The sequence below is a fragment of the Pinus tabuliformis genome, chromosome 2_2, assembly GCF_031772625.1.
Source record: "Pinus tabuliformis cultivar Carrire ecotype Pingquan chromosome 2_2, CPIR1, whole genome shotgun sequence".
NCBI lineage: Eukaryota > Viridiplantae > Streptophyta > Pinopsida > Pinales > Pinaceae > Pinus > Pinus tabuliformis.
The window spans coordinates 728,779,229-728,802,246 of record NC_142300.1 but is presented as its reverse complement, the minus strand read 5'-3'; the positions used below and the strand labels follow the sequence as shown (position 1 = coordinate 728,802,246).

Sequence of the window (23,018 nt, the reverse complement as noted above, 5' to 3'; positions counted from 1 at the left end):
ACATATAGATTCGCAGTTTGCCAACCGTTTCAGTGATCGAAGGCCTTTTATTGGTTATGAATTTGATTATTATCCGGGATAAATTAGGATGGGTAAATTATTGGCTATAATGTGATTTCTTCTTTAAATAGGTTTAAATTATCTTTCTCTATTACAATTTTGATTATCTTTCTCTATTACAATTTTGATTATTATTAGAGATAAAATTTTATGAATAAATTATTTATTATAAAATTATTTGTTGAATTGAGGCTTCTATGATCCATATCAGGTTTACTAGAGATTTTTCGATCATCTCAACAATCAATCCTCGGCAATTAAGTTCACTAAAGAGCGGGAAGTTGATGGGTGCCTCCCTTTCCTTGATATTTTTATTTCTAAGAATAGTGATGGTTCCCTCTCCCACCAAATTTTTCGAAAGAAAACGCATATGGAGCAGTATCTTCATGCCAGTTCCCACCATTTCCCTGCTTAGAAGATGGGGGTTCTCAATACCCTTGCTACTAGGGCCCTAAGGATCTCGGATAAAAAGAGTTTTGACAAAGAAAAATCCCATCTCCTTGATGTCTTTGTTGATGGTTATAGTAGATACATGGGACAGAAGGCTTTCCTAAAAGCTGCCAGGAATTCTCTTGCTAAAAGGGAACCAAAGGAGCGGATTCCAGGTGTCCATCTTCCGTTTGTTCAGGGGACCACTGATAAGATTGCCAGGATTCTCAAGATGCATAGTTTCCCTGTAACCTTTAGGCCCCTTAACACCATTCGTATATCCCTCAGATCAACAAAGGATCTTATCGACCCTAAAGATATGAAAGGGGTATATATTATCCCTTGTTCCTGTGGGACCCCCTATATTGGTGAGATAGGTCGCTCCATCAATCAAAGGATTAGTGAACACGCAGCTGACCTTAAGCATAGGAGATCAAAGTCTGCGACTTTAGCTGAGCATGCGGAAAAAACCAATCATCATGTTTGTATTGAGGAGGCTAGTGTCATTGCTAGAGTTTCCCAGATCCATCATCGGAAATTTAAGGAAGCTCTAGAGATTGAAAAGAGGCCGAGCAATCTCAATAGAGAGGATGGCTGGAAGATCAGTAGATGTTGGGTCCCAACTCTCTCTTCCTAGTCGATTTCTTCCTTTCCGCCCCTCCTCCTCCCCTCCCCTCGTTTCTTGTCTCATCTTTTATTTTATAATAAGCTAATATTTACAATTATTTTTTTGATTATTTTATTTATTTATTTATTTTTAACTTAATATTATTTTATTCTAATGTATATATATTTTTATTTTTATTATTATTATTTATTTATTTATTTCTATTTTTTAAAACTTAATATTATTTTATTCTTTTTTTGAGACTGTAACGGTTATTGGAATTAAGGTGGCAAACCAGCTGCCGCGTGCTTGAACATTACAACAGTTTCTGAGTTGACAATGCTAATGCATAGAAGCGTATCTCTCATTTGAACCAGGTCCAGCTGAGATCAATCCTCGTTTTGCCAGATGACAGCGATGCGTTACGCCCAGCTCTTTGTGGTCTTGCTCAGGCTTGATATGATGGCTATCCTTCATGAAGACAGAGTCCGCTTTAACCTTTCCAAGAACCTTCTTCCTATAGGTCCTCCTGCATCCCTGTTCCTTAATCAACACATCTGATTTGAGAGGTTATCGCTTTTACGTCTGAACCTGGGCACCAGCGGGAGGGCGCAAACAGTAGCAGAAATCCAACAGTATGATCTGAAAATGGAGCCTTCATCCTTAATTTTGTTGCTGGGTGGAAGACTTGAAATCTGAATGACCTACTTCAGTCAATTTAATACACTGTTACACGGTCTTTCCTTTCTAGATAGGAATAGGCTTTCTGACCAGATTGAAACCACTGACTTTGGAAGCTAGGATTTGAGGACTAAATGATGGCAAATCGAATACAGGGGATTAAGGAATGGTGCAGAAGTCCTCGTCGGAGTTGACTAACAGGGATCTTCTGCCTCGGATGGAGCCCAAATTGGCTTCAAGGTCCGCTTGATCATTCAGATGCCTCAGAATGTGAAAGAAATTTATTTTCTGGAACAAAGGCAGGATAAGTCTGATTTTCTTGAAGATGGAGGCTAAAAGGATCTGAGAGGGGATTGTGTTGAGATTCAGCGCTTGAATGATTAGCCTAGAATCTCCAAAGACTGACAGCTTCAAAATGTTCCTTTTGAGAGCTAGATTGAGCCCTTGCCACAGAGCCAAAGCCTCAGCTCTGTTATTGGATTCGATGCCCAGTCCCCATTAATATCGGAGCTCAGTGGAACCATCCGGTTTCAGTAGAACCCCACCTCCTCCCGCAGCTCCGAGGTTGCCCTTAGAGGCCCCATCGAAGAAGAGGCAGTGTTCCTCCAGGGCAGAGCACCATTTAATAAACATCTGTTCTTCCAGGCGGATTTCCCAATTCACATGGGGGATTGCAAGGGACAGGGGCTTGGTGTCATAGTGTGGAACCAGTTCTTTGAGCCATAGCTCCTCCTCGCTGTCCAAATCTGCTTCATTTTTTATTGCCTGTTTGGTGTCCAGAGTTTCTCCCAGTAAAGCTTGGATTTTAGTTATGATTTTGCCCGGCGTACAATTCTCATCCCTGAAAATTCTATTGTTCCTCTCCAACCACAGCTTCCAGCAGGTAAATTTAGGTATCCACATCCAGGCTGTTTTGAGGAGGCTTTTTTTTGAGAGATCAAACGGAGTTAAAGAGGCCCAGTTGTGAAGCAGGGTGTTAATATTACCAGGGATCTCGACTTTGTCAGCCCCTGTTCTCAGGACTCCCCTCCAAACATCACGGGCAAAGGGGCAGAGCAATAACAGGTGATTAGCGGACTCTTCCTCGGACATACACAGTGGACATCTGGAAGGTCCTTCCATTCCACGTTTTCTCAAGGTATCTCTAGTGAGGATGCTGTTGTGAGCTAGTGTCCAGCAGAAGAAGTCGATTTTGGGCAGCGAGGGAAAGGCCCAGATGAATCTCCATTGAGCTGGATCAGGGGGAACATTAGGGATCGTTGTCCTACTTTTGTAACCTTCAGCAACTGTGAATTTGCCTGAGAGGGAGCCCCACCCTCTTTTGTCTTTGGCTGATGCTTTGATTGGAGATTTCCCTTGAAGCTTGTCTAACAGAATCGTGGCTTCAACCTGCAGCTGTTGGGGGACCTCTCCCAGATTCCAACTAGCCCACCGTCTTCCAGCATCCTCCGTCCATGTTGAGATGTCCCACAGGGTGTTCAGATTGTTTGACTGTAGCCATATTTTAATGTTTGTCAGACCTTCAACCTGGTTTAATGAATGATCACCAAGGATAGGGTCATCCCAAATTCTGATATTTTTCCCATTACCTGGAATCCAGTATAGATTATGACTGAAGTGCTCCATAGCTGATAGGCAAAGTTTGAAAATCGGAGAGCCTTTACTGGTTTTTGGAGGCTGGTCCAAGCATCTCAGCCGCTGTCCATTGAAATATTTTTTCCACAACACTTTCTTACTCCAGCTAGTCTTCCCATCAACAATACTCCATAGAATTTTGGAGCCCAGGGAGACATTCTGGGCTCCCAGATCTCTTAAGTGAAGGCCTCCTTCCAGAGTTGGCTTTTTAATAGTGTCCCATCTGACTAAATGAAGTCTTTTTTCATTATTTTTCCCCCCTTCCCAGAGGAATCTTCTTAGCAGACTGTCCAATTTACTGAGGAAAGTTTTGGGAGCAAGCAGAATGGAGTGATGGTAAAGCGGCATACTTGTGAGCACTGATTTCATCAGGATAACCTTCCCCGCATTGTTCAGCCAGGTGGCTCCCCAAGCTTGGATTCTGAGTTTTATTTTGTCTAGCATTGGCATCCAGTGGGCCACTTTAGGAATGGATTTGAAGATTGGGATCCCCAGGTATTTGAAAAACTCCCAGGTCTGAATTCCTTTCATTTCTAGAAGCCTGGCAATATCAGCAAGATCCTTGACCGAGCAGTTCCAGTTGTAGATGGTGCTTTTTAGATAGTTTATCTTGCTGCCCGAGACCTCCTTGTAGATATCCAGCTCCTTCTTAAAGGATCTTGTAGAATTTATGCTCGCTCCTCCAAGCAGAAGGGTATCATCGGCGAATTGGGCATGGTTAATATCTTTAACGTTGGGAACCATTCTGAGTCCAGGAAGAGCTTGGATTTGTTGACAGCAGTTTAGTTGAAAACTGAGCACCGAGGCTTGGATGGCGTAGAGGAGCGGGGAGAGCGGGCAGCCTTGTCTTAAACCCCTTGAGGCATTAAAGAACTTGGTTGAACGGCCATTTACTAGCGGCGCTATCCAAGGGAAAGCAATGCAGGCTCTCACCCAATTGATGAAGGTTGAAGAGAAGCCCAGTTTCTCCATAACAGCATAGAGGAAATCATGTCTCACCCTGTCAAAGGCATTAGCCAGATCGAGCTTTATCACCATTCCTTTCTCTCTTGGCTGGCAACTTGAATGAACTGCTTCTTGCACCAGCACAATATTGTCCAGAATCTTTCTCCCTTTGATGAAGCCACCTTGATTTTCCGGTATGATGTCCGGCAGCACGTTCTTGAGACGGTTGGCTATTGTTTTGGTGATCAGCTTATAGCTTGTATTACACAGTGAAATGGGCCGGAATCTGCCAAAATCAGTGGCTCCTTTCTCCTTCGGAATCAGTGCAAGGAAGGCCGAGTTGGTGTTGCCTCCAATTTTGATACATGATTGTGATTTCCTGACCATTCTTAAAAGATCTTTGTTAATTATAGGCCAGCATGTCTGATAAAATCTGGCATTGAACCCGTCTGGCCCAGGAGCTTTATCCGGCTCCATGCAGTCCAATGCCTTCTTGAGCTCCTCCATGCTGATCGGAGTGGTAAGCATAGAGTTAACAGAGTCTTGAACACAATGAGGGATTAGATCGAAGGGATGGGCTTGGGGGTCTAGAGGAGGGTTATCTGGGGCCGTGTAAAGCTATTTGTAAAAGGTGAAGGCAGCTCTTTTGATGCCTTCAGGATCTTTGACCATGACATCTTGGGACCGGATTTCTGAAATAGTTTTGAATTTCTTGCGGGCTTCGGTTTGCTTATGGAAGAAGCTGGTCTTTTTGTCGTCGGCTTGTAACCATAGGTTTCTGGATTTTTGCCTCCAATATTCCTCTTCATCTCTGCTGGCTCTATGGAGAATTTTTTGCAGTTCAATTTCTCTTTGCATCAGACTGTGAGAAGCAACAGAGTTCTCCATTGCAGATTGGTGGGCAGCAAGGTTTTCTAAGGATTCTTTTCTCTTGGCAGCGGGTGTTTTCAAAGTTTTGGCCCACTCCTTGAGTCTTCTTTTAAGGCCCCTCAACTTTTCTTCCCATACATAGAATGGGGACCCCAAAATCTGCCTATTCCAAGCTTCTGAAACCATTTCATGAAACCCATCTTGCTGGATCCACATAGGACTAAATCTAAAGGGTATTGGCCCAAGGTTTCCGTCAAGGGAGAGCTCGAGGCTAATAGGTTTGTGATCAGAGGTGCAGTTTGGAAGGATTTTAGAGGAGGTTGAAAGACCACAAGTAAGAAAAGAGGATTGAACAAGGAATCTGTCCAGACGAGCAGCTATATGATTAGGCCCTAGTCTTTTGTTAGACCAGGTGAATTTCCCTGTAGTGGGCTTGATATCTTCAAGATCCCAGTCTAGCATTATGTCTTCCACCCATTCTCTAGCTGGGTCCCGTACTGGGGAACCTCCCTTTTTCTCGTCAATGGCTAGAGTGACATTCAGATCACCTGCAATAATGATATTTTCTAGATTGTGCAATAATAAAAAGGACTGAATCGAGTTCCAGCAAAGTTTTTTCTCCGTTGGAAGGACCGGAGCGTAAATATTGAACATACTTACTTGCTGACCAGAGTCTTTGTGAAGGAGCTGAGTGAAGATCCAGTGAGAACAGTTTTCTTCTTGAATCAACTCATATTTGGAGCTGTCCCAGAAGGAGGCAAGCCCGCCAGAGGTGCCCTTGGCACTTACAGCACTTCCAGGACCTTTATGCCAAAATGTCTTGCTAGTTTGGAGGAGAAGTTTATCCTCCATCTTTGTCTCCTGGATAAGAAGGATTTCAGGCGAATGGATCCTGACAATATCTTTCAAGGCTTCTTCTTTCAGTTTGCTGCCTAACCCTCTGCAGTTCCAGGAGACGTACTTCATTATTTACTGGTTTGGAAGGAGGTGGCTCCTTTTGGAGCCTTGCTCTGCTTACGTCCTGATCTTGTGTTCATCATTCCTTTGAGGGTTTTCTGGGATCCTTGCAGGACGTCCAGATAAGTTTTCTCCTCTCTCTGTTTCTTCTTAGATTTCCGGCCCCTAGCCGACTTGATAGGGATGTTTTGAGAGCCATCTGATTCGGTGTCTCTTTCTTCTGACTCTTCACCCGATTCAGAAGCTAGGCTAATATGTTCCTCAGCTCCTTCGTTTCCCCTTTGATCTACAGTAGGTGGAGGAGCGGTTGGGCTTTCTTCGTTTTCTTTCAGTTTGTTCCGTTGATCTTCCGTTTCTTCGTGACCCTCTGTTACAAGCGCCTTTTCACCTGATGGGGTGCCTTCTTTTGTGATTGGGTTGGTCTGAGAGATGGGCTGGGTTTCCCCCATTGTTCCAGTTTTTGTATGATCAACAGACTTTGAGACTAATTTGCCTTTTTTTATCTCTTTCCATCCTTCTTCTTCCACCTTGTCCTTTGATGGTGCTTTAGGGCAGTTTCGTTGGAAGTGGCCATGCTCATGACAGATTCTGCACTTAAATGGCAGTTGCTCGTAGTCTAGTTTCTGGTAGTGATGCCAATCTCCAACTGATAGCTTAACGGCTTCCGGTAGACCAGCTTCCAAGTCGACTTCCACGTAGATTCTTGCGCAGGTGTATTGACCTCTATTATCCGCTTTGTCTATGAATCGACCCAGCCCGTTTCCAATTTTTTGAAGGGATTGATAGCTCCAGCAGTGTATTGGCAGATTGGGGAGCCGGACCCAAACAGGAACCTCTTTTGGAACATCGACTGAGGGGTCGAAGTCTGGGGTCCATTTGTTCAGGAAGAGGCCTTGGTTCCCCATGAAATACGGTCCGTTTCTGAACACCAGATCCCGATCCTCCTTGGTAGTGAATTCGAAAATGAAGAATCCTCTACCGACAGGATAACTGATCACACTGTTTGAAAGTAAGGGCCTCCAATTTCGTTGGACCCATTCATCTTTCGATTTTACTGTAGGCCATCTACCCATAAATTGCCCGACCAGCCCTCTGTCAGCCAAGGCGAGAGCAATTTTGATCAGCTGTTCTTCAGGCAGATCGATCTCAGGTATTTCTTCGAGTTTTTTAATAAATGTTGGGACCTCAGGAGGGGGTCGTTTCCTTCCTTTCTGAGACAGCAGTTTCCGGAATGCATCTGCTGATGAGATTGGCGGGGGGGGAGAAGCCTCTCCGCCCCCAGGAGCTCCCATGGCGGCGTCGGTTCAGAGCGCTGCTTGACCTAGCCGCAGAGAGGAGCGCGCGCGAAGGAATTTTTTCTTTATTTTATATATTATTATATATATATATATATATATATATATTTATTTATTTATATTATTTATTTTATTTATTATTTATTTTACTTAACAACCAATTTTATATAAATAGTTAATCATTCGTTTTATTCCAATATTTATGTGTATAGTTAATAGCTGTATAAATAGTTAATTATACGTATTTATTAAATAGTTAATGCCTTTTAATTAACTATTAAATTAACAATCAATTAAATTAAATTATTTATATATTTATTTAGAGGTAAGGTCCCTTATTATAACTAACTTCCAATTAAATTAAATTATTTATTTTAGAGGTAAGGTCCCTAGTCTAATTTAGTCGTTGGCCTAGTTAGCCGTTGGAGACTCTACTCAAGCTATTTAACATGCAAGGCTGGATATGGTTCTTCAACTTGTCCTGATGATGAACCACACTAGTTGGTTCGAAATGCGTCGACAAATGATAAATCCTCTGATTTACGCCAAAAAATCTCTCGTAAAATTATTTGTTTAAATATAATTTGTTTTTTTTTTATTAATATATATTTTTTATTTTTTAAATGATGGAAATAAACATGAAAATGCTTTAGATTTGAAATTTATGATGAGTTAAAAAGAATTAACAATTATATAGTGGGTTTAATGGTTAAGAGCATGTGTTGTTTCCTAAGAAGTTACAAGTTCAAATCTATAGGGACTAGAGTATGTATGTCTTCATAAGCTTAGCAGTGGAGCTAAGGTGGGAGGTTGGTCCCTTGTCCAAAAAAAAAAATCTCATACACCAAAATAATTATAAATAAAAAAATGTGTGAATAAAATATTTAAATCTTATATTTTTAAAAACAATATTAAAAAATTATTTTAATGTTATAAAAAAATATTCAATATAAAATATCATAAAATATTTATTAAATTTTAAATTTTATGATTAAAACATTTATTAAATTCTATATATATTTTATTTAACACTCAAAAATACAATTTAAATAATTTAAAATAATATATTAGGTTTTCCAACCTAAATAAATTTGCAAATAAAAATTTTAATTCCTCGACTCATATTAAATCCGGATGAATCTCTACTAGTTATTTAAGAAAAATCAAAATAGAATTAAAATTTAATCACTTTTCCGAAGCTCTCGCATTACTTTTACATCAAAACAATTTTCGAAACATTACTTTTACATCAAAACATTAAAGAAAACGATTTTATATTAAATTTATTTTCCATATCGTTGATTTTCAAGTTTCATAAATTTATTAAATTTATGATATTAATATATATCACTACTACTCCATAACTAATTTCAGTGGGGATTTATGGTAATCCAATCACATACATTTTTCATTTGTCGAGAAGGTCATATTGTTGATTTTCAAGTTTTATAAATTTATTAAATTTATGATATTAATATATATTACTATTACTCCAAAACTAATTTCGGTGGGGATTTACGGTAATCCAATCACATACATTTTTAATTTTTAAATATTATTGTTAATTTTTAATTTAGTATCATTAATTTGTATTATTTTCAAAATGTAATTTAAGAGAGGATTCCATTTTAACATCTGTAAGGTGATATTTCTTTTATTTGAGATATGTTTTGGATATGTAAATTTAAATACAATTTTTTGTAAGTCGAAATTTTATTTATTTTTCAAAATGATGTATATTAAGAGTAGCAACAAAAATACAGGTGGTCTCACCTTAATTAGGTTTGTTGACCACCATATACAACATATGACAAAAATACAAAAAGGAAATTAAGGACATCGTCCAAAACCAAGAAGGCCAAAGGCACTAGAAGACAAGTAAAACATAGAAATTCCCTGTAGTCGTGCTAGTCATCCAATGTGATGGAGGCTGGGTTGTTTGAGGTTGTCCCAAGAGGAGGCGGAGGACGAAAAGAGCATTCGATGTGCTCCTCGAAATGAGTCATCCAGGACTTCATCTTTTCCACCTTCTCCAATAGAAAGTTTTTCCTCGCCAGACCACCACAATAAGCTTCCAGACATGGCACTGAAAGTAGTGCAATTTATCCAAGGTCGCTTCCAGTTCTGCACGTTCCTCATGTCAAATCCTTTCAGTGGTTTTCAATCGCTCCAACAGGGATTGAATCAAGTCTCTACAATTTTCCTGGCAACAATGTTGAATGACCCTCGAACCACGGACCAAAGACTCTGCTCCCCCACACCATCTCGAACCGCTACGCCGCTGAGGCCCCACCCCTTGTTGGTGTTCGCGAGATCGACCCCCACAACCCTTTACCAAGCCGCCAAACCCTCAACCGAACCCACACCAGCCACCATCCTCCAGGAGCTTCCCAACAACTTGCCACCCCGACGAGCCACATACACCTCCACCCCTTGCTCGGTGTTCTACAATTGAGAACCCTGGTCCCCGCGTCCCGCTGAGCAAGGCTTTGGAGGGAGGGAGGTCCACCCTCTTCTGAGGGTTGGATGCATCAACGTTGGACTAACTGTTGAAAATGGCAACAAGAAATGCTAAAAATAGAAGTGCTAAAAATAACACTGCTAAAAATAGCAATTTGAGTACCAATGCCAGATTGGGCAACAAGGAATGAAAAATGGAAGTGCTAAAAATAGCATTCTATTTTTAGCAGTTCAGGATGGATTCCTATTTTAGTCAGTCCCTGGACTAAAAATAGGAAGTAAAATTCAAATTTGATATTAACAGCAGTTTGTAAATTAATTAATTAATTCATCTTGAGTTAATTAGTTAAGGAAAATCAAACTTGAAGTCTATGTGAGGACATGCAACAGTTTATCTATTAATTGAGGAATTTATCCATCAGTTAAAGAGATAAGGATGAGTTGTAATATTTAGTTGTAATTAATTGGCTCAGTTAACTGAGTCAAGTCTAGTTAGATTAATTTAACAGTTTGTTAAATTAATGAGAGTTCAGTTAGTTAATGCTTGCATGCATGTAACTATTGTATTTCAGATAACTAAGTATTCACTCATGGATAACTCATGCATGTCAGTTCAAAGAGAGACCCAGTTGATATCAGAGAAGGGACAATGTACTATCAGTTGGATGAATATTTTTCCTATAAAGGAAGCTCATCCATGATGAGGATTTATCTCCTTCAGGACTGCGCAGTTAGATCAGAGATTAGTGAGTGTGTGAAGAGGCCAATTCACACACGTGGCTTCACTGGACCCCAAGAAAAATTGCGCAAAGAAATAGGAGGCTTGGAGGGCAGAGGAGAGGGTTTGAGAGAGGCCTTTGACTGTCTATTAGCAGCAGAGGAGTTGCAGAGAGAGCAGGATAGCTTGTGAGCTAATTCTTTTTGTAATCTGGACTATATTTCCACTTGTATGATAATACAGAGTTGGAGTTTTAGGCTGAGGCTTTCCCTGGGTTATTTCTTCTGTGTTATGTGTGATTGCTTCTCATTCTCAGTTATATCTATTCTTGGTTGATACTGCTCATATGTGATTAAGCTTCCGCAAAGTTTATGGTAGAAGTAGATCTTGTAATGTGTTTTAGTATATTGCATAATCTGTTGATCTACAGTGGGAATTTCTACATGGTATCAGAGCACAGGTGATCAAGGAAGAACAGAATACAGAGTTGGGGTTTTAGGCTGAGGCTTTCCCCGGGTAAATTCTTCTGTGTTATGTTTGATTGATTCCTTCTCATCAGTTATATGTGTTCTTATTGATGTTGCTCATGTTCAATTAAGCTTCCGCTAAATTGTTTGTAGAAGTAGATCAAGTGTTTTGCTTTAGTACATTGCATTACCAAGTGATCTACAGGTGGGAATTTCATCTGTGGGCTAAGGCATGCAATACAACAATGTACCTTCAGAACAGAAGTCCTCATCGTATTTTGAGGATGAAGACACCTATGGAGGCTTTTTCAAGGAAGCAACCAGATGTGAGTCACTTCTGTATCTTTGGATCACCAGTTTTTTGTCATGTGACCAAAGATGCTCAGAAGAAGCTAGACTCAACAGCTGAGTTGGGGATACTTGTGGGGTACACAGATACACCCCACAACTATCGTGTGTTTCTACTTGCCAGTTAGAGGACCGTAGTGCGTAGGGATCTGAAGTTCGATGAGCGGAGAGCCATGCGAGTGTCACTTGAGAGGGAGCTCAAGTTGCATGGTGATGAAGAACTTTTAGTTCCAAAGGAGGAGGAGCCTCCTGATGATGTGGATCAGCCACATGCAGAGGATCTAGTAGTGGAGACCACCACTCCTGTAGAGTCTTCCAGAGACGGGTGGAAACGCTCGTGGGAAGCTGACAGATTGATGCAAGATGCGAGAGAGAATGTGGGGCAACCATCCTCTCATCGCAGACAGAGGAGATCTCCTGAGAGATACACTGGATACATGGCCCTGGTTAGGGAGTGTGTAGCGACCAAACCTTCTTCTTTTTAGGAGGCAGTGCAACAACCAGTCTGGGTTGATGCAATGGTAGAAGAATACGATTCTATCATACGGAATAGTGTGTGGGATGTTGTCCCTAGACCTGCAGACAAATCAGTGGTTAGTTCCCGATGGCTTTACAAGGTAAAGCAGGCAGCTAATGGCAGTGTTGAGAAACAAAAGGCAAGGTTTGTAGCTTGAGGTTTCTCATAGGCAGAGGGATCACATGCAGCCATAGCTCCAGGTAGGAGGTGGGGCGATGTGGAGTGATCGTCCCACAGAGGCTGATATGGGGGCAAGATCCTTGAGGTACCCAACCTCTTTGATTCGAATTTTCTACAGGAGCCCCGATGAGGAGTAGCAGGACTGACTGATTGGGTAGAGACAGATGCGGATGGAGCAGCAGAGAGAGCTACAGTGCAGGAATCCCAAGACAGTGCAGAGCTAGTAGGCTGCAGCAATGCAAGAGGCACAAGTGTGTTGCACCAGTGCAGGATGGCACAGAGAGGTGTGCAACGATGCGAGATGCATGGAGATGTTGCAGTAGCGCAGAGGTTAGAGAGGGAGCACTTGTCAGCAGCAGGTAAAGCTTCAGCATCAGAGTATGTTTCTAGCCCAACAGAGAGGTCAGTTGGGAGTTTTTATTTGTTCCGAGAGTTGTTGGAGCAACCACACTTCGTAGAAGTGTTGCATGCAGAACATTCTAAAGGTATAGGATTAGGTTCGAGAGGAAGCCTTTCTTGTTAAGAGGGAGTGTTGAAAATGGCAACAAGAAATGCTAAAAATAGAAGTGCTAAAAATAGCAGTTTGAGTACCAGTGCTGGATTGGGCAACAGGGAATGAAAAATGGAAGTGCTAAAAATAGCATTCTATTTTTAGTAGTTCAGGATGGATTCCTATTTTAGTCAGTCCTTGGACTAAAAATAGGAAGTAAAATTCAAATTTGATATTAATAGCAGTTTGTAAATTAATTAATTAATTCATCTTGAGTTAATTAGTTAAGGAAAATCAAACTTGAAGTCTATGTGAGGACATGCAACAGTTTATCTATTAATTGAGGAATTTATCCATCAGTTAAAGAGATACGGATGAGTTGTAATATTGAGTTGTAATTAGTTGGCTCAGTTAATTGAGTCAAGTCCAGTTAGATTAATTTAACAGTTTGTTAAATTAATGAGAGTTCAGTTAGTTAATGCTTGCATGCAACTACTGTATTTCAGATAACTGAGTATTCACTCATGGATAACTCATGCATGTTAGTTCAGACAAAGACCAAGTTGAGATCAGAGAAGGGACAGTGTACTATCAGTTGGATGAATGTTTTTCCTATTAAGGAAGCTCATCTATGATGAGGATTTATCTCCTTCAGGACTGCGTAGTTAGATCAGAGGTTAGTGAGTGTGTGGAGAGGCCAATTCACACATGTGGCTTCACTAGACCCCAATAAAAATTGCGCAAAGAAATAGGAGGCTTGGAGGGCACATGAGAAGGTTTGAGAGAGGCCTTTGACTGTCTATGAGCAGAAGAGGGATTGCAGAGAGAGCAAGATAGCTTGTGAGTTGATTATTTTTGTAATCCGGACTATATTTCCACTTGTATGATAATACAGAGTTGGGGTTTTAGGCTAAGGTTTTCCCTGGGTTATTTCTTCTGTGTTATGTGTGATTTCTTATCATTCTCAGTTATATCTGTTCTTGGTTGATACTGCTCATATGTGATTAAGCTTCCGCAAAGTTTATGGTAGAAGTAGATCTTGTATTGTTTTAGTATATTGCATAATCTTTTGATCTACAGTGGGAATTTCTACACTAACAACTTCACTTGCAATGCAAAAGACCCTTCAAGCACGCCTGACCCACACCTACCAGGCTCGTCGCATCCAGTGCAGAAACCAGCAACCTCCCAGACAGGGTTGCAGACTCACACCGACCAAAACCACACAACACCGCACAGACTTCGGAGATCTGCCACCCCACCATTCTCACCACTTGAGGCTTGAACATAGAGAGGTACTTAAATTTGAAAAATTCGAATGCAAGAGAGTTGCAAGAAGCACAAAATTACCCACCACACTATAAGGACCTTCCCCCCAACCACACCAGCAGTAAAAGATCACTTCTACCTCCAAGATTCTTGCTCCCTTCCCCCGTAAGACACATAAAACCTCACACTGAGAATAAAAACTGTGAAAATTCCAAGTCCAAGGAACCCCTAATACAGCAAATCTGAATCTACTTCACCTACTTGACTTTTTAACATACATTATCAAGTTATTATTCGAACACTGAAGCAAATTACTTTTGCAGCGTACACTAATTAAATATTTGATCTCATGAAACTGAAAAAAGAGCAAAGAACAAGATACATAGGACACACTTATTTTTGGACACAATAATCCCCGGAAAAACCCAATGCGGGAACACTGGTGCACCAACTCTGAGGGTTTATTATTATGCGGGAGAAATATTTGAATAAAAATCTAGTATGCTCATTTAGCAATCCTTTACAGAGAAAATACTAGAGGAGAATTTGAGTGAGTTTTACCTCACTTCACCCAGCAAAATTTCAGTTGATCTGGCACAAGATTGGCTAACCCTCGACTATTTCTATGCTGGCCCTACGTAGGCCCTGCATCAGCCTTTCAGGCTCTGTCTCAGCCCTATGTCATCTCTTCTTCCCTCTGCGTCAGCTATCCCGGTTGTTATGACAGTTCCAACTTCTGCGTGACGTGCAACTTTTCTGCTCTGTGCTGGCCCTTCTGGCTCTGCGTCAGGGTTGCATGGGCCCAAACTAGCCCAATGTCAGCTCTCTTAACTACTGCGCTGCCTCTCTGCAAGCTCTCTCCACCTCTCTTTCAGTATTCTCCGGAAATTCCTTCTCCCGGATTCTCACTTCCCCTTTTTTGTTGAATGATCACTTTGTTCGAATTTCTGAGCTTCCTAGCCCCAGAAATAGAACTCTAGATCAATTTTCTCTCTTTGTGTGTATTTCCAAATGAATCCCAAGCCTTCATTTTATACTTTTCCTGATGAGTCTTCAGCGCCTGATATTAAGTCTCTAATCAACGGGTAAGATTAAAACATGATTGGATCTGCCTTCTATATCATTCTCAACCATATTTTGATTAATACCTATTAATATTTTAATTTCCCTAAGTTTAGACTTTGGAACTCCATTAAAAATATTAATTATTTTAATCAAATACAATCCGGGTGGAATTTCACCAAACGGTTTCTAGGTTCTTTAGAACTCATGTGTCTTAGCCTCTCCACCAATTTTCAAGGCTAGAGCACTTCCAATGCTACCAAAAACTAACACAATCAACCCAATTACGGGCATAGATGCCAAAAGACGAAAGCCATCTACAGAACTGCCAACCCTCCCAGGAGAAATGTTTCCTACACGATCTACTCCAACCACTAAAAGACTCGTATCTGCATAACACTAATACACAAATCGACCAGAAGCTTCTGAAGGCTAATTCCACCAGGAACCACAGTCGACAACCACTGAAAAAACACCCTTCCATTATGCAAGTTACGAATTTACAGAGCCAACATCCTAGGGGTGAACCGTGTTTCCAGGTGTGCCACCTTGCCCAACGGAAGTAGCGTCGCTTCCTTCTCCGACGAGCAAAGAACCAAGCAAGAGCATGAAGCCCCATTGACCACCCTCGATCTTAGAACGATGTCTCCCACGTTGGTTGAGGCGCTACTAAATTCCACATGCATACCATTACTCCGCCCCGTACGCCAGGGGAAGTGAGAGGGAAGGGGGGGTGGCCCTCACCCCGGGTGTCAACGGTTGGTCATCATGGGCCACGAGGTGCCTCATGCACTATGTCCATCACCCTCGTTGGAGAAAGTTTAAATATAAATTTGAAATAAATATATAAAATTATTTTTAAATTAAATTCAATTAAAATTAAAAAATAAAAACAAAAATAAAATAAAAATAAAAATAAAAATACATATCATTATATATATTAAATGTTATGATTGTATAATTAAAGTGTAAGAGGGGTTTCTGAGAGTATTAAACATATTTATATATTTATAGATATAATTTTAATAATGAAAATTTGTAATTTAATTAAAAATTATAAAATCAAATTAGAATGATAATTTACCAAAAAAGTCCAAATCATATAATATTTAGACTTCTTTTATTTTTAGTACCTATACTAACATTGTGATTTGAAATGATAACATCGAACATTCTCTATCAATCTTACTAATAATTCAAATTTAAAAATTCCTAATATTATACTTTCTTTTATTTTTAGTAACATACTAACATTGCGATTTGAAATGATAATATTGAACATTCTCTATTAATCTCACTAATAATTTAAATTTAGAAATTTCTAATATTATAGTTTGGAAGTGATTAATTTATAACATAAATCATTACAAATATATGGCTTATTAGAAATACTGGTGATGAAAAATTGGACTATTAATTCTATTAAAACTTTTGTCAAATAAGTGTTACACCAATAAATAAATAAATATAAGAAAATCTTAATCTCCTCCATGTCTACCTGCCCGGAAGGAAGCTATACTCAAAATCTTAAATCTTTGAATGGTATATCTGCAAAGGATCCACTATATTATTTGCTGCTCAATGGATTTCATGCCAGAAATTTGGAAATCAATAAATTTTAAATGAGTTCATTAAAATTTACCTCAAATGTTTGTATATGATATATTGTTTTTTACAAGTTAATTGTTATTTAATAAAATTTAGTTCTTATAAAATTTGATTAGTGTTTTATTTTGAAGAGGAATTTGACTAGTATTGAAATTTGATTAGTGTTTTTCTATAGAGAGGAATTTGATTAATATTTATATTGCATGTGTATTAATTTGTAAATTGGAAAATATAATTTAATTTATTAACAAGTGTTATATAGTACTTGTCTTTACAGTTTAGTTAAAAAACAATAAAATTGATATTTGATTGGTGTTTTTCTATGAAGAAGAATTTGATTAATATTTATATTGTATATGTATCAATTTTTAAATTGGAAAATGTGATTTAATTTATTAAGCTTGTCTCTACCCTTTAGTTAAAAAACACTAAAATTGATGTGTTAAATGTTAGAGAGTGAAAATATATTTAATAAATAATTATCAACGATTTTAGTTATATAGTTATCATAATTACGCTCCACAAATGTACTTTTTTTCTTAGTCTCTCATACAAATTTCTATGAAATGTGTGATAGATCCTATGTAAAATGATTAAAAAAAAACAAAATTCCTATTAAAATATATTATTTACAATGAATTTTGAGATACCCACTAATGTATCAATATTAAGAATGTGATAAAAATAAATACATTTAAAAAAATTTACCTGAAAAATAAATACATTGAAAAGAATTTATCTCAAGTTTACTATCATTAGATTATCTACCAGATATCTTAACATGCACAATCATTTTGAGTACACACTGTGTTTTGCCAGGGTTTAATAAATGCTTGTTTTATTATCAATCAAGAATAATGTAATATATTAATTTAATTTTAAATATGTTTCCGTGTCTCATTTGGTTTTTGGTGTATGAGCCAAAGGCCAAATTAGGAAATCGTTATTGTTGAGGAGGGAATACTTTAGATTGCCCAACAAGCCTAACCAATCCAATCATGTTACGAAAATATTTTTTTTAAATCTAGGACAATCGGTAACTGGTGAGAGTTATCCTGAACAGACTCAGGATCAAATCTAACTAGCTGCCACTATAAACCTAGGCTACATGCAACCGCCTGCAAGCCGCACAATAGCAGGAAACTTATGCCTCAACAAGAGCCGAGACGTCCGCTATGGGGTCACCTACTCTTCTAGCCAAGACACAACAGGTCATATATATACTCAATGAGATTTGAACCCTCATCTCGCAGGTTACACCCCGGAAACTTACTGTTGAACCTCATATCACTGTATCATGTTACAGTTACGAAAATATTAAACTCCCATGTCATCCAATTTAAAGGACACATCATATTTAGCGAACCAATGAAATTACATAGAAAGGTACACGAATCATTGAAGAAGTCTGTCAAATGGAATGAAACCCTTTTGCATATGATGGAAACCTAGTGTTTTATTTCATTCCAAAAATTCTTCTATGAGAATAAACAAGACAGAGTTATTAGAAAATTGGGTATCGACTCTCTTGGTACCCAATCTTCATTTTTTTCATTTTTTGCTTTGATGTGAATCTTGCTACCAAATGAGATGGAAACTTTGATGCAGATATCAGTTTATAGTTCAAAGTGTAACACGCAGCAGGAGAAATAGAAAAGCCGACTTAATTACAAAAATGTGATGGTTACTTAAATTGTGGGTAAAGGTGTGGCAGAAATGGAAAATCCAAGGTAAATGTAGTACAAGATTGGGTGAACGGAGACCTCATATGATGAAGAAAAATGCAGTGAAAGCGTGCAAGTTCTCTGTACACTATATTGGTTGGAAGAAGATAATTAAGTCTAATCAGAAGCTCCCAAATTGGTTCTAATAGCTTGCTTTCGCTATTTATTTGCATTTCTTAATAGTTCTAATGTTGCATTTCTTCCAATTCTAAATATATATTTGCATATAACTCTACAAAAGATCCCAAATATAAGAAGATATTTACATTGAAACATGTATCTGCAAAAAGATTTCACAAAAAACTAACAGTCCTGACCTAAATTCTCCCATCAGCAGTGACCAATACCAGATTGTCGTTCCTCTGCGACGAACACCAGGATTGTCGTTCCTGTGCTAGCAACAAGGCTTATTATTATCAGGAATTACACTAGAACTAGTGCCTCCAAGAGCAAGTTGAACGCCACTAGCCATAGAATTCTCTAGTGTAGTAACTCGAGCACTAAGAGATATAACTTCCTCGTGCAAATCATTCATAGAAATTTCCAAACTACTTAGAAGCCGAAGGAACTTGGCTTCCAAGAGGAGTTGTGAAGACTGGTGTTGTCTCTCATCCATGTTGTCCTGTTGTTGCTTGGCCACCCACCATGCCTTGATCGAATCCAAAATTTTATCAAACAATGAACCAACATTAAGGTTCTCCGAGAGAGAGAGAGAGGATGCACCATTTTAGGAAAGGACCTATGAACCCGACTCACAATAGCACCAATAAATATAACCCACACCCCAAGACCAACAAGGTTTTATAAATAAAACAACAAAAACTATTGCAACACAAAGAATAAGGTACAAATTTACCTAATTAACCATGTATAAAAAGGCTATTTGCCAATTTTAACTTGAGGATAAAAAAAGAATTACACATCTTATTGTAAAATGGACCATTTTGCTAGATACAATTTGCTTATATATTAATTTCTCCATCTAATTAGAATATGAAATTATTAGGATTGGAATAATCTCAAATCCCTAGGAAATTAGTGGGTGGGGAGCCATGTCACACGAATATAATTTAATTTGTGAAAAAATAGGAATTCCACATATTATTGTAAAGTGAACCATTTTAAATTTGCTTATATATTAATTTGCCCATCTAATTAGAATATGAACTTATTAGAATTGGAATAATCTCAAATCCTTAGGAAATTTGTGGACATCGAGCCACAATCTAATTTTTAAAATTATTTAAAAGTCAATGCAACCTAACAAACTCTGTAGTTAATAAGCATTAAGACTAAGCATATGTTGAGCATATTCCCTTGAGAATCAATCTAGCCCAGTTAAAAAAATAAAAATAAAAGTCAACAAATCCTCATCCACCTTAAGTTGAAATAATAACTCTTCCACAACTAAGAATATTCTAGAATATTCTATGGAGGTTAACTCCCCATCATCCACCTAATAATTAGTAATAATTAAATTAAAATTCTAGAAATTTTATTTCCAAATAAACATGCCTATCTATCAAAATAATTAAAAAGACAAAAATGACATAACTACTTTCTCTCAACTTTTAATTTGTGTGTATTACTAATAATATTTTAAAATATTCCATAAAAATTAAATTCCTACCATCCACCTAATATTTTTTATTATTAAATTAAAATTATATAAACACATTATCTCAAAATAAACACAAATATTTATTTATTTATTAAAGTTAAAACATCTAAACTGTAAACGCATCTCTTTACCTATCCTAATCACTTGTCTCAATTGAATGTGCTAATCAATAATGTCCTCTCCATATATATTAGATAAGACAATGAAAAATTAAATATGTTCAGAAAAAGTGCATTGACATTGAAGCTAACTTAAAAATAATGACAAATGTACGGTGTACACATTGAAGCTAATTGCCTTTTCAAACTTTATTCCATCGCCATGTTGTTACTCCGACTCCACTTGACTATTGACTAAAGCTCCTCCTTGTGACACATTTGAACATTAAGTCCCTCAACATCATGGGGTCCAATTTAATGAATGCGAACAACCAAATGATCTATATTGTTTAAAAAGTGCTAGGTTAAGCAATTAATCTTATTGCAAAATATGTTTACCTTTCGAAGCCATATTTATATGATAATAGGTTGAGATGCTTGTTTAGTTCTATAAGGAACCACCTAAATCCCTTTTTAATGAATAATGGAGGGACTTGATACTTTGCAACTCCTTGTTAATTTGCAAAGAGTAACTTTTAGATTCTTATCACCATTTGGTTAGTGTGTAGTATTGACTTTATTATTATGTCAATACTCTTTTTAATGAATTTGCAATATTTTTTTGGGTTAATTTGCAAAGAGTTTAAACTTTTAGATTTTTATTATTATTTGGTGTGTGCAGTATTGATTTTTTTTATTATGTGAATGTGTTTGATTGATTTTAGTCATTATCAAGATATGTATGTTGCATTTCTACATTTCAAGTATTTAGAAAAGCATGGTTATCAATATTTTTGGTGCACAAAGTTACAATTTTTCTATACTTTCTTATTATCGATAATGACAATATTTCTCACTTTAATGTCTTTATCTTTCATCAATAAAGATATTTATAACAATTTTTTGAGCCAGCATTATAAACACTGGAAAAAGTGCTCCAAAGATGTATTGCCACCAAGCTCTGCTTGAACCATGAAAAGTGTCATATGATGTTGACTGAAGGATTAATCTTAGGTCCTTATATCTCAACAACTGGAATATACGTAGATCCGGCTAAAATTCAAATAATTTTGTTAATACCTACTCCTACCACACAAACAGAGGTACGTAGTCTTCTGGGATTTTCTGGTTATTACAAAAGATTTATAGAGCATTTTTCTTAAATTGTTGCACCTTTATATGCACTAACAAGGAATGTTGATTTCGGTAAGAAAGAGCTTCATTATTGTAGTTTGCGTAAACCAATGAGTGATCGGTCGCTGCAGCTCTCGCGCGCGCCTCCCTTGACCTCCCAGTGATCTGCTTGCGGCTGCCTGGGCCACGGCCCCAGCCATGGCCCCTGTATTGGACCCTCCGGATCCCCCTTCGGAAGGGATGGATCCTCAAAGCGCGTTTTCTGCCCTGGTGAAATCGCTGCCTCCGCAACGCCCTAGGCCTGCCCTCTCAAAATTTGTGAAGAAGCTGGATGGGCTCCAAGAGGTTCAGTTACCCCCAGTCTTGCCCCACATGGCCGCTCTGTCTCTGGCTGAAAAAGGCCTCATAGGTCAATTCACAGGCCTCTTGCCTTCTCCTAGAACCGTGCAAAGATGGGTGGAGAGAAATTGGACTGATAAAATTCAAGGGAAGATTTCCATTAGGTTTTGCGGGAAAGGATATTTCACATTCCACTTCGAATCTAAGGAGGACAAGGATTTAATTTTCAGAAACAGACCCTACTTCATGGACTCCAGGGGCTTGTACCTTAACAAATGGACTCCAGATTTTGACCCTGAACTGGACGTCCCCAGTGTTGTTCCGGTTTGGGTTCGTCTTCCCCATCTCCCACTCCACTGCTGGGGAGACGAATCTGTCCGTGCCATCGGGAATGCAGTTGGAAAATACATCGACCGTAGCGAACCGAAAGAGAACATGCAGGCCTGTGCGAGGATTTGCGTCGAAGTTGACCTTGGCAAAGGACTCCCCGAAGCAATAAAACTGAAGGTGGACGAGTGGAGCCATATTCAGCAGCTCGATTACGAGCAGATCCCCTTCAAATGTAAGGTATGTCACGAATACGACCATTTTTCCAATAGATGCCCTAAACTTGTTGATGCAGAGAGCGGTGATCAAGAAGGCCAATGGGAACCTGTCAAAAAGAAGAAGTCCGCCCCGGCATCCAAAGCTCCTCTGGAATCTGACCCTCCTGTTCCCTCTGCTCCCCGTCCCGCCTCAGCATCCCCTCCCCCTTCTTCCCATCCCCCTCCTGATCCGCCCCTCCCCTCCTCTTCAAACCCTTTTTTTATCTTATCATCCCTAGATCCTCCCTCCGAGGATCCCTCTCTGCCCCCCTCTCTCCCCTCCGATCCTTCAGATCCTTCCCCCCTTCTGATCACTCATTCGCAGGCTTCCCTCGATCCCCCCCTCCCTAGGCTCACAAGAAGCTCGTCCAAAGACCATGGTTCCTCTGGCGACTCCTTCAAGAAATCAGGTCCTGGTCGAAAATCTGCCAAGCAGCACAGAGACGAGAACGCTCAGAAAGACATAGCCATGGGCACTCAAACCCCTATAGAAGCTTTCATCCAGGGGCAACACGAGAAGGAGGCAACTCAAGAGAGGCGAGCACCTCTCCGTAAGCCAAACATCCAATGATTAAAATTCTGTCTTGGAACAGTAGGGGTCTAGGGCATCCCTCCAAAGTTTTAGCCCTCAGAGAACTTATTCACAGTGAAAAGCCAGAAATTATTTTGATTCAGGAGACAAAACTTGAGCAGCAAGATATAAGAGGAATAATAGATCAGCAGAAACACTACATAGGTTGTACCAGTGACTCAAGAGGAGCTTCCGGAGGTATTGCTACCCTTTGGGCTCACAACAAATGGAAATGCATCTCAGAAAATCCACACCAGCATTGGATCAGAACAATTTTGGAAAATAAAATAAACAATCAAACAATAGTTATCTATAATGTATACGCTCCCAACCAATACAGAGAAAAGGA

At 38.9% G+C, this 23,018-nt stretch overlaps 2 protein-coding genes across 2 annotated transcripts; both read right to left on the bottom strand.

Moving 5' to 3' along the window:
• Nucleotides 1-2,275: 2,275 nt before the first annotated feature.
• On the bottom strand, nucleotides 2,276-4,864 carry LOC149194734 (uncharacterized). Its single transcript, XM_089407776.1, has 2 exons — nucleotides 4,540-4,864; nucleotides 2,276-4,488 (listed from the first exon to the last, which is right to left on the bottom strand). The coding sequence occupies exons 1-2, from the start codon at nucleotides 4,862-4,864 to the stop codon at nucleotides 2,276-2,278; spliced, it is 2,538 nt and encodes an 845-aa protein (XP_089263902.1).
• Nucleotides 4,865-4,975: 111 nt separating this feature from the next.
• On the bottom strand, nucleotides 4,976-6,193 carry LOC149194733 (uncharacterized). The gene has a single exon (XM_089407775.1). The coding sequence runs from the start codon at nucleotides 6,191-6,193 to the stop codon at nucleotides 4,976-4,978; it is 1,218 nt and encodes a 405-aa protein (XP_089263901.1).
• Between the last annotated feature and the right edge of the window lie 16,825 nt (nucleotides 6,194-23,018).